This window comes from Carassius carassius, chromosome 33 (assembly GCF_963082965.1).
Source record: "Carassius carassius chromosome 33, fCarCar2.1, whole genome shotgun sequence".
Lineage (NCBI taxonomy): Eukaryota > Metazoa > Chordata > Actinopteri > Cypriniformes > Cyprinidae > Carassius > Carassius carassius.
Genome location: NC_081787.1, coordinates 15,916,675 through 15,929,764, shown reverse-complemented (window position 1 = coordinate 15,929,764; position 13,090 = coordinate 15,916,675). Strand labels below are relative to the sequence as shown.

Sequence of the window (13,090 nt, the reverse complement as noted above, 5' to 3'; positions counted from 1 at the left end):
AGCTTAGAAAGTGCAAAGTCTGTTTTCTCACGGCTGAGAAGTCGCGGAAGACGCCATGCGGAAATTAGTCGATGTCAGTCACTTTGTTATGCTTCTCATATCTTTATGCGCTGTGAGACAGTTTAAATTAAGTTATAAAACAGACTGAAAGAAATCTTCTATTACTGCAGATCTGTACTGTCATTAAAATCAAAGCCATTTTATTTAGTTCACTGATTTAAGATGTTGCGTAACAAACTTGTCTCAGTGGTTGTTAATTTATGGTGTGCTCATTTTGAGTTTATATGGTATGATGTTTATTTCTTGTACCTTATTACTGGCAAGCCAGTGGGAACAAAATGGGTAGAGCCCACTCTGCATTCATGTTTAATTGCTTTTTATTTTAATAGCGCTGAGATAGATTTACTGGTAGGAATTTATTAAGGCATGCATCATTATTACTATTGCTCATAGTTAGGCACTAGGAGTTGAACAAACCCCTAACGACAAGTACTAAACTTGGCCATTTAACTGTCTGGCTTTTTTTTTTACTTGACCACACAGTCATCTTAGCAACCACACAAATCACCATAGCAACTATAACGCAATGGGCTTAGCAACACTCTACAAACCCTTGGACAGAATAGCAAAAGAAAAATCACCCTAGCAACCATAAAGCAACACACAAGCATATATATATATATATATATATATATATATATATATATATATATATATACCCTTACGAAAAAGAAGTTTATTCAAGTGTGCTATTAGGATACTTCTTTTAAACTGAAAATAGGAAAGTATGCTTTTAGTTTACTTTTTATGTACTTTTTTAAATTTCAATTTAAAGTCTTTTTTCAGCTATTTTTCTTTCAATTTTTCTTTTTTTATTTTCTTCAATGTTATTTCTTTATTTTCAATAAAAACTTACCCACATTAAAGTGTTTAAAAAAAGAGTGCATGAAGCTAGAATAATATGTTTTTGTTTACAAGCAGATACCCTGTTCTTTCATCGGATGTTTTGTATGTTCAGATATTCATAATACAAAATCTATACAAATTAAAACCTAAATAGGGACATAGTAGTATACATAAAGTGTGATGTAAAGTTCGCTTAAAGAAAACTTATGAGTATACTTGCAGTATAAATCTACTAAACTAGTAGTTTACTGAGACTATACTTCAAAGTGTAGAAAGTATTTAATAAGTAAACTATCAGTATACCTACAAGTTCACTTTTAGTATAATTGCAGTACAAACTTCAAAAATGGAGGTAAACTGGTTGTGTACTCAAAGTTTGCTACTGTTATATTTAAAGTATACTTAAAAGTATACATTTATATACTAGAAAGTGGAGCAATTTAGTCCCAATGAGTATTTAAACAGTACACTTACAAGTATACTACTAGAACACTGATATTTGTATACTTGCTACATGAAGTATACTTAAAAATATACTTGAAATTTACTTATAATAAAGTATACTACTTTTTGGTAAGGGTATATACAAACTTATATTTTCAACTACTCAGAATTACCTAGCACCTGTGTAGCTGTAACAACTACACAATTAAGTCTAACAGCTACTGTATATAGCAATGAGCTTGATTGTATCCTAACAACTATTCAGAACAGAACACACTAGACATCACAAATCAGCCCAAAATCAATATAGCAATGCCCAAGCAACTACCCAGAACACCCTAGGAACCACACAAATCACTGTTGTTACCATACAAAAACATACTTGGCAACACTCTATCAACAACTTCAAGAAGAACATTGAAAAGTCACCCTAGCAGCCATATAACAAGAAGTTTGTCTCCTGAATTCCCTCAACTTGCCCAGAATTCCATAGCAACTAACAACACCCTAGCAGCCATATAACAACAAGCTTTGAACGCCCTGGCAACTACTAAAATGATCCTAGCAACAATAAAACAAATAGCTAAGGAGCGTAGCCATCACCCAGAACTCCCTTACAACAAGGTTGGCAACACCCTAACAACCACATAGCAAAATGCAACAGAACAAAATTTTGACTGCTGTGGTTCAATCTTCTGAGGCTTGATATTAAGTGTTTTATCTCAATTGAAGTTCGGGTCACTGTGAACTTTGTAAACACATTGCCCTTTTGCCTAAATGGCTTTTAAATGTTTTGCGTCTGTGTGTTTGAGGAGCGTTTGTAGCTTGCGAGTTGCAGCAGAGCATCTAACCTCCTTCTGTCAAAGACAGCGAGGGGAGATAAACTATAGAAGAGTCTCTAGTATTCCCAAATGGAGTGCAACAGTAGTCCGTCAGAGCCCGGGCTCAGCACACGACAGGAGCTGTCCAGTCCTGTGAGGATGAAGGGTTTGTGGGCTTCGGAGGACTGTGACCATGCTTCTTATAAACTTCTTATCTCTTACCACTCTTCTGACCTGAAGACACCAGTGTTAACTGCTGCCTCTTTCTTTTCTCCATTCATTTTTTTTCTCCATCTTGTCTTCATCCATGAGAAATTCACATTTTCTCCCCCTTATATTTACGTTAAAATACTCCTTACAAAAAATACTGTGGTGACCAGTTTCTGCCAAAATGGGTTAGTTACTACAGTTCTTGTCAAGGGTGTCATGCACTTCTTTTTTGAAGAGGGACAAGTGGCAGTTCTGGCTTTCTTGATGCCCTAGGCAAGAAAGACATTACCAAATAATAAAAAAAAATAACAATTATAATTATTTTTGTGCAGTGGGAGTTCAAATCAAAATCATATAAGATTAGTATACATCTTTGACCATAGGTGTATCTTGCTGTGTAGATTTGTTTATTATTGTTATTAGCATTACATTTTTGGTGAGATAGTTGCATACAAAATCCATTTGGCTCAAAAATACTGTACTGCAGATTAATTTCTACTTTGATTAATATTTTCTTTGGTGTGAAATGCTTCAAAATTTATTTATTTAATTGGTACCACCTTTTTGTGTACAAATGTGTACAAATATCTATATTGTGTATTGTATGGTATATTGTTTCAAAGGTATAGTTTTTTGCATGTAGTTAAGTTGCTTGTCATTGAAAGAAGTCATGTTCAGATTGTTTTAATGAAATTCTGTGGTAATTTATTAACAAAACAATGGGGTGTAAACAGGGCCAATACTCAGCCTGAGACATATGTTGAAAGCAAACACACAAATGGCAAGCTCAGCTCTTGGCTGAGATGCAGCAGCGGCGGGCCAAGACTGACATGTTTCTGTTCATCATTACGAGCTGGCCTTGTTAATATACGTAGGGCGGACAGGCTGGTCTGTGTCTACATTGGTATGCATGCTCTTAGATGTTTATAATGGGATAATTGGCATGCTCTTGTGTCTCCTATTACTAGGCAGCTAGATAGGTCAGAATCAGGATCGAAGTCCATAAGGAGCAATTTGCAATGCTAATTTCTTTCCATAGAGTGATTGTATTTAAGAGAAGAACATAAAATCAGATGGTTGTAGCCTAAATAAAGTGTCTTTTGTCATAAAGGAGAGATTCTATTCTTCTTCAGATTGGAGTGTGGTTAGCCACTGACTGACATAGAACATAATGGCATGAGATAAACCTTGACCTCTAACCTATTCAGTTCTCTTAAAATACACCTCAATGGCTGGGCTGAAGAACCATGAAAGACATCAACATCTCTATCTTTGCTGTGCTACTGGAGAAAGACTGTAGCTTGACTTTCCGACTCTGGTAGTAAACATTTTTTAAACTGCTTTCATTATCTCCCATGAAACCACTTGCGGTCTTTAAAAAGATAAAAAGGTGTTTTATGCCAGAGACAAAGCTCATGTTTAGAATTTTTAGTTTTAGCTTAGTTTGTTATATTAAGATTGGCCTAATTCTTAGGCAGACATAATTCACTTAAGTTAAAAATTGTCTCCCTGTAAGAAAAGAAAAAGACGGTGGGAAGCTCACTTGCTTTTGAAACTGTAAAGCAGATAATACAGTACTTGTACAGCAGGTATTGCAAATGAATAATTAACAGGTTCTGTACTGTTTTAAATGAAACTGGGCCTGGTAATACTTGGTAAAGAGTGCAGAAAATTGAATCGTCCATGTGCAGATAAAAATCATTGAGATTCTCCATCTTAATTAGAGGCGCTCTCAAACACAATTCATGTGCATCCACATTCATACAGAAAAGAATCAAACATATGGTAATAACCTCATCCCCCTTGTCGCTCCTCCATTTGTTGTCTGTTCGTTAAAGCAGTTTTGTTTTAAACACACCGCAGCATGCTTCTCAAGTACGCTTCACCTGTTTCGTTTTTATTTAGTTCTTACATTTGTGCTGTTGTTTTGTTAGCAAGTTTGAATGTTATGAAAGATTGCCTTCCTGATTGGAAAGGTCTGCCAGTCCTCTAACCTTGGCGTCCAATTCATCATGTTGTTTGAGCTGTAGTTCCTCTGTGCAAGCCGAGATCTTTGATGGGAGTCTTTCGGCTTTCAGAGACCTCTGCTCTGTGCACTCTTTTAGCTTGAGAGATGTGCCCTGAAAAAGAATTGATAGATCAGCCAGGATGTGCGTGGATATTATTACCTAATTCCAGATGGCCGTTCTGATGGCAACAAATGGCCTTGCCATACCAAACCTACTGAGACGAAAACATTAGACGTGCGAGTACTAATTTCTCCTGGCACAGCCGCAGAAATTCAATTAAGCGGATCCTTGATGCAAAAACAATGAGCACTTGACAAATAGCTCAGCTCGAACCTTCATTACCACAGAACTCTTGGATTTGGAGTGCATTCGCCAGAGTTGCCATGACCTTGGCATGACATTAAAGGAGCGTATAGGGAACAGGACCGGGTTATGAGGGCCGAGGCCTGACTGACTTTGCTGTGCCATGTTGCTCCATAGGAGGTGATGCAGATGGAAAGACAGCTGGGAGGTCGACTGATTGACGAGCCTCACGTCCTGCTCTTCAAAGACAGCTACCATAACCTGCGCCTCTCGATTCACGACATGCCCCAGGCACTCTGGAGGAGCAAACTACTCACCGGCTATCAGGTGGGTTTCTATAAAACACCTTCTCTTTCTTGCAGCACTGCTTGAATTTAATGTGTTTGCTACAGTGAGCGGCTCTATTGCTATCACTCATATACATGGAGTATGTGTTTTTTTTTTTTAACCCATAACCTCAAATGTTAAATCCCTGGAAGCCTGCACAGTTGCAAAACTTACATATTTAGTACCTAAAAGGGCTTGAATTAGCTAAATGTGGAGTAGGCAGTTTCTGTGCTACTAGTGTCGCCTGGGAGAACTTCAAAAATAAACCACATTTTCAGCCAAACATCCCTTTTGCACATCATACCTCTCCTAACCCAAACATCACAAACACAGCTCTTGCGAGTCTATAAAAGTGAAGGCATGTATAAACAAGTAAAAGTAGACAATTAGGCTTCTAGTTTTAATAAAAAGGTCCATCATACAATACTTTTAACTTGAAGTTTAGCGAATGATTTAGCGAACTCAAGGTCATCATATCAATTGAAACCCAAACATTCTTGAATGCAATGATTGGACAGACATTTTATGGTCCTGAGCCTTCCACAAATATATATTGATAGCAGTATTATTGATTGAAATCAGGCTTTTCAATCAGTAGAACAAATTTTTTTCTGAAAAAAAAAAATCACCAGCCATATCTTTAACCTTGGGTCATTCTAAACGCAGGGAAGGCTGATTCCAGGGTTATCTTGTTTAATGTTACACATTTCTCATAATTTACCCAGGGTTAAACATTTTTTCTCTTGTTAAAGGGTCATGAAACCCCCCATTTCAGCACAGGTTAGTTCTCACCACGGTTTTAAAAAATGCTAAAAAAAATGGGCGTGGTGTGCAGCGGACCGGGGGAGGGGGAAGAGGGGAAACAGACAGCACACAAAGCTTTGCGTTCAGAAAGTTTCATTTCGCTCCCATCGAGCTAAAAGCACAAATAAATGCACAGCCATTTCCACTATGCATCAAAAACATATTACACTTACATTCAGTCATTTAGCAGACGCTTTTATTCAAAGCGATTCACAAATGAGACCTATATATTATTCTGTGGCATTTATATAAGCCTTCTGACAGGTTGTGTCACAGAGCTATAAAAATGGTTACACTCACCAAGTGAATGAATCGCGTTTGTGCCGAACTCTTATTACAAAGAAAAAACAAACACTTCTCTGCAATCCATGAATGTTTTTCTGTTAATGTGTGCGATGTCATTTTACTGTCTGATGAGTCTTTCATAGCAAATCAACACATGCTGTTGTGAATAATTAAGCGAAGTGTCTTCTCATAGGATAAGAACACGCAATCTCATGAATAATTGAATAGACACCGACGCGTCATCAATGTACTATAGTCCATTGCCACGTCAAAAATCATGACGTCAACACAATGTAGATTCTAAATCAGGAAGGTGAAAATAGAGCAAAAAAGCTTAAAATTAACCAATTTTCTCCAACAGTTAAAATTAGCGGATGCTTACATTGTCTTCTATGATGTGCAACACAAACACCTCTGCTAAAATCTTAGAATAAGTAGTCTGGGGTTTCATGACCCTTTAAGTGTTTGTCACCATTAGATGATTTTTGCCTCATGACTGTTTATACAATGCGCAGCATTTCTGTGACTGTCTAAATGCGATTGGCTGTCTGTTGCTAAGCATCTAGTCATGACATTCTAACACCGCATCTTTTCATACTATACATGTTTTGCACTGCAATGCAGGGTTAACATCACATACAGTGCTACGTCTTCTCTGGATGGTAAATTATAGTACCTTTTGAAAGAGTACCCAATGACAGCTGCTTCTTTTTTTTTATAAGAATGTAGGCAAATAAATTGCATTCATATTTTGAGAAGCAATCGTTTAAAGTCCTAGCATCCACATGACTAACTGCTAACATCCATGCAGAACAATTTAGCAACCACATTGTGACACCTTAGTAACCGCCCAAACTGTTCTGCCATTGTGACAAGAATTCATGAGTAAAGTAGCTGCAAAAAGTTTTCCCTCCGTTTCCATCTGTTTGACATTCTTTGCTTCTGTAACATCTACTGCTAATGTTATGTTTGTCTCTTTGATCTTTGTTGTCAAAGTATTTTCGAAGCGTAATTGAATGAGTTAGAGTTAGCTAGCCAAGTTGATTTTTCTTGGGGCGAATTTGAAGTTCTGTGCTCTGTGGCTGCTCTGAGCTTTTTATAACAGGTTGTGTGATCTGGTATGTCCTCCAGATTTCTGTAATTGGAAATTTCTTTGGTTTCGCCTCATTAGAGTATTTCTGAACATGCAGGGATGCTAAAGAATCCCATTATAGAGTGAATTGGTGAGCAGGGACCCTAGAACGTCTGCTAATAACATGCACGGCCTTGGCTACGAGTTAACGGCTTCTTGGGTAAAGAAGGATTGAGAGCGCTGCAGTTTTCTCATGTCTTCCTCACCCGCTCTGCCTATCTCAGAACTCTTTCCCACTGGAGGAGATTAAATATAGACCGATATGTAAATGCTCAAGGCCGCAGCACCTGATTTTTCTCCTATTTCCTTTCCTGGATCATGTATGCTGGGCCTCAGAGGAACGTCTCTGGATTCTGGAGGATTCTTGGCATAAAAAAGGTCCTCAGAGGATTTGGAGATGCCAGCTTACAGTGTTACCTCACAAATGTGCATAGAGGAAACATTTTCTCACCTGAACGTCCCCTATTTTTAAGATAAGTATGTTGCTTGGCTTGGTTTTCCTGCAGACTTTTCAGTCTGTGTAACAGCTCCCCCATTGGAGTAAATTGAGGTACTGCATATTCACTAATAATGCTGCCTTTTATTGAGTTGCTGTTTGATTGGCCCATGATTGATGTGTGGTCTTAAATAATGTGCTCTTTGTTTTTTGTGTCGCTCTTCACAATTAATTAGATAATATGAGAGAAGACATGTTATAAAGCTAAATAATTAGTCTAATCAGACTGTCACACTGAACGTGTTGTATTTGATGGACTAAATGTATTGTTTTAATACTTGTTCTTATTTAATTTGACTGTGGATATGGATGCATATCTGCTCTATCTTCTGAATTGTGCTCATTCATAAATTAAATCCAAATCCCTGGTTATGAACAATTAGCTTTTAAGGATGTCCTACTGTTGTCAGAGACAAAGAAACTATTTCGTGGGCAACAATAGATTGAGCAGAGCTTTCATAGACTCGCACCGGCAGCCGCAGCATCATAAATCATCAGGTGTTGGACTTTTTTCTTTGTCTGTGTCTCTTACTGGCCATCAAATTTAGCTGGATTTATTGTTTGTAAGTAGATCATTTTTTATGAAAAGGAAGCTGTGTAGTATCTACTAAGAGACAGAATTGTTCTCTCAAGTTTATTTATGTCAGGTGCAAAGTTTCCCAAAGTTGCTAAAATTAGGAAACTTTTGCGTAATTCTTGTGTTGCAAAAGTTTAACTGCATCCTCCTGTGGCACTGAAATGTAGATTAAGCTATTTCCTTAACTCTATATCTGTAGATTTAGCATTGTGTCTGTTGATTGTGAAGGAAAATAAATGATGGGCAGAGGTGGAAAGAGTACAAAAATATTCTACTCAAGTAAAAGTACCATTACATAAATGAAATTTTACTTAAGTACAAGTAAAAGTACCAGTCTAAAAATCTACTCAAGTAAAAGTAAAAAGTAGCTCATTTAAAATTTACTCAGAGTAAAAATTACTTAGTTACATTTTAACAGTGGGAGGGAGTCAAAAATGGGACAGGCCAAGGGTGTCAAACTCAGTTCCTGGAGGGCCACAGTCCTGCACAGTTTAGATTTAACCCTAATTAAACACACCTGATCCAGCTAATCTAATCATTTAGGTTTATTTGAAAACTACATGATATGTGTGCTGGAGCAGGGTTAGAACTAAACTCTGCAGGGCTACGACCCTCCAGGAACTGAGTTTGACACCCCTGGGATAGGTCTATTATAGGTCTATCTATCTCAAACTAGTTGTTTTTAATTAAAGGAATCAGTTATTTAGAATAATAAAACATTTGGGCTGTTACCAGGCAAATCAGTATCAACAAACTCATCTTTTAATGCAGAGGAAATGCAGAAGATTCATTGGAAGTGGCATTTAGATGTATTACACTGTTTAGTGCAGGACAATAATGCATTTAAACTGCAGTTACAAATGCATGAATAATGTTTTGATATACAAGACATAAAATGTTGAATACTCATTTGAAATGATAAGAAATTAATTATTAAAAAAAAATCAAAAGATACTTTAAATGTGAAATTAAAATGGCCAGTATGTGTCAGCAAGTCACTGTTAATAAGTGAGTCATTGCGATTGAACCGAATCATTTAAACGGTTGATTCATTCAGGAACGAAACACTGTCACGTTGCTCAGAGACGCAAACCTGTGCTTTGGTGGCTGTGTTTGGAATTATTTTCTGTTGTAGAAATAGAGCTAAAAAAGGCAATATGGTGTCTGAACACAAGTCTCTTAATTAACTTGTTTACTGAACTGTTATATATATATGTATGTATATATTCATGATGATTTTTGGAGGAAAAGACGGCCTTCTTTGTGTGATTTTGATTTAATATATGAAATTATATAAATATGTGAATTTTCTGCCCCTATATCTTCAATTTTGTGATCATTCTAAATGCACTTTAGGAGACTGAATCACACAGTGAAAGAACGCACTATAAATGCGCGTGCACATCATTAAAACAAAAAATATGATATTATCGCAGACGATATATATAGCACACTCCTCACCACTGTCTTTTTGGCTAATTTGTGCAAAACCTCTTGCTAAAATGTCAAAGCTTCATTTTAACCACCAATGCATCGATGCAATTATTTAGCTCACCTCTACATTCTTGCGAAGGGTTGATGTCTTGTCGAGATTTTATAAGCTGCTAGTTTGGTCTTCCTAGGCAAGTACAGCTTACACTGCATAATAGAACATACATATGGCCAGGGGTTCACTTCATTTCCTTCGAGTTCAACTTCAGAATATGACGGGGTTTCTTTTTCAGCGGTGTCTGCACCACTAACGCCTGTTTTGACCGTCTGCATCTTTCTTGTGATTTTAGCGCCAGTTTGCCCTCCTGCCCATTATTTACTGCGTAGTTTCCAGGGAGCGATTTTTTTTATTTTTTTTTACTCATTAATTAATTTGTTTTCAAATGTAGCGAAGTACAATACTTTAACAAAATATACTTAAGTAAAAGTAAAATTACAGATTAAAAAAATTACTTTAAAAAGTATTAGTTCACAAAAAAGCTACTCAATTACAGTAACGCGAGTAAATGTAATTCGTTACTTTCCACCTCTGATGATGGGAAATATATTATGTATAGTGTTAAAGTGTAATGTACTCTAGTAAGCTCTGTTACAGCCTAAAAATGACACAGTTTAAGCTAATTCATGTTATACTGTTACTGTTAGACTCTTATTGCTGATTTATATGACTTATGTTTTAGAATCAATCAGTACCGACAAGGCTGAGACTAGATTTCAGAACTGATTTGGTATGAACAGCAACAATTCAGTGTGAAATGTCTTTGGTCCTTTAGGAGATCCCATTCTATCATATCTGGAGCGGCTCTCAGCAGACCCTGCACTGCACCTTCACACTGGAGAGACAGAGCCTGAGCACCTGTGATCTCACCTGCACGCTGTGTGTGTGGCAGGTAGAAGGAGAGGGACAAAGCTTCACCCTGGACTTCAACATCTCAAAGGTAACTAAGACCACCTGCAGTATGATATACCAGTAAACAGTAGAGATTGTAGTATTAGATCTGCTTTACCAGATGTATTGTGACTTCGAATTGGATTTACACTAATAATTGGTATTGGATTTGTTATTTAAATGGATTGACGTCTTATTGTGTGCACATCGTAGATTCTTTTTGGGCATTCTCCAAAACCCTGATTTGGATTTAGTACATAATTGAAAATAGAATTTTAAAGTAAAAATTTTTCTTTTTTTTTTACTTTTTTTTTTTTTTAAACTCTCAAAAAAAAAAAAAATTATAATTATATATATATATATATATATATATATATATATATAATATTATTATTATTATTATTTTTAAAATGTAGAACATTTAAAGACATTTAATAGACTTGGTACTGTGGTCTGTATGCAGTACAAACTATTTTTGAATTATAAACAGTTTGAACTGTAGTCTATTCCTGCTTTTTTAAACCATTTCTCAAAATGTTTTGAATTCAGTTCAGTTTAATACCCACATTCTATTAAATTATCTTCCACACTTATTCTCATGCAAACATAGATCTTCACCATAGATCTTCAGATCTCTGTATAATTGGAATGAGTAACACATTGAAATGTTCTTGACTCCAGGACATCAGACCACTGGACTCTGATTTCCTGTTAATGGACAACTGCACCCCTGCCCTGGCTGGTCCGAGCGCATTCCAAATCCCTTACCTCATCCGACAGAAGATCTGCAGCAGTCTGGACACCACATGTCCCAATGGAGCAGACTGGAGACTACTGGCCCAGAGACTGAAGCTTGACAGGTAGGATCTGTCAGATTTAGAAGGTATTATCTCTAAGGTTGGGAATGGATCCTGTTTAACAGAATCTGGGGATTCTTGTTGCAGGGTTTTGGAAACTCAGTTTTTTTGCAGAGTGCCCAGAGCAGATTGAGTGGTTCTGTATTAAATACAAACTTCCACATGAAATTACAAGGCAGTAATTGAATTACTGTCCAATTGAACTTCCTCCAGGTAATGGAACATATTGAGCAGACTTAATTTGTCCAATAATGTTTACTTGCTTCAATTAATTACATTCTGAAGTGTTGTGGTGTGTGTTCAATTAGCACACTAACCCAAACCAATCAATTTTCATTTACTTAGTTAAGAAAAAGCACAGTATGTTGGAAATGTTCTTAATGTTTTTTTACTCAAGACACTGTCCTTAGAAAATGTTTTAGGACTTGAAAGCAGCGTTACTAGTTAATACAACCCCGACTGTAAACCTTTTCTCACTGAGAACAGAGAGCATGTAGAAAACAACACTTTAAGCCACAGGCATTTGAGGTACAGAAAAAGGCTGTTAGATCGAACAACCCACTTCAGCTTCCTTCAGGAGAGGCATCTCGCAACATCTAATACGCTGCAAAAAGGGGTTGCTTTGTTCTTATTGATCAGCTTTGATCCAAAAGGTTCAGCCTGGTCAATGAAAAAGGTCACATGCAACCTGGGTTTTACCCTTTTAGAGGACTGAAACCCACAGTAGATAATTCATCAAATGAAAATGCAGGGCTACTTTAGATCAGGAGTTAACAAAAGGGTGTTAAGCACATGCTCTGAAGAACTGAGCATGTTTTGTTGTTGTTGTTTTTTATATTACAATCGATAATATTGTTGTATATTCCTCCATGGTGCAACTGTGTCCAGCTAATGTTTCTTTCTCACTGGACCTGCATGCATAGATTTTCTACTCTTTCTACTCTTTTCATACAATTTCTACTGATTTACTTTTTACAATGAGACAAACCATGCATTGAGAAGCAAATGCATTGCATTTCAAATATAGCTTTTATTATATCTGGTTATTAAGGAAAAACAGAAGGCTAGCTGATCGAATCTCTCTAAAACTGTCCAGGGCATCCATTACAAAATTTAAATATTTTGTGTGATTTGCAAAGCACTGGTAGGTTTAATTTGTATATTAAATTTAGTATGACAAATGCTATCATGCTTACAGGTTTACTTTACAGTTTAAATAATGTATCATTAACACTTTACAGTATAGTTTAATTTTATTAATGTAAAAACATTAGTTAAATACAATGGTTAACATTAACTAACAATGAACAATACCTCCAAATGATTTTTTTAGTCTTCATTAATGTTAATACAAATGTTTCGTAATACATTTTTAAGTTCAAAAAATCTTAATGCCCTGTAAACTAACATGAATATAAACAAAAGTTATTAAAAATATATTGCTCATTGTTCATGTTACTTATAGCAACAAATAAGAAGTTTTTTCAAGTCTTATCAATATATTGATATATGTTTTGTTATTGTGTAATGTCAAACTAC

At 36.2% G+C, this 13,090-nt stretch overlaps 1 protein-coding gene across 4 annotated transcripts in view; it reads left to right on the top strand.

Annotated features, from left to right (window-relative positions):
• Positions 1–13,090, top strand: part of LOC132113839 (netrin receptor UNC5A-like) — a 210,820-nt gene that overhangs the window by 197,049 nt on the left and 681 nt on the right. For all 4 annotated transcript variants that reach the window (XM_059521863.1, XM_059521860.1, XM_059521864.1 and 1 more), the window contains 3 exons: positions 4,871–5,020; positions 10,579–10,743; positions 11,376–11,554. In XM_059521863.1, coding sequence (XP_059377846.1) covers positions 4,871–5,020; positions 10,579–10,743; positions 11,376–11,554 — 494 coding nt within the window. The remainder of the gene's footprint in view (positions 1–4,870; positions 5,021–10,578; positions 10,744–11,375; positions 11,555–13,090) is intronic.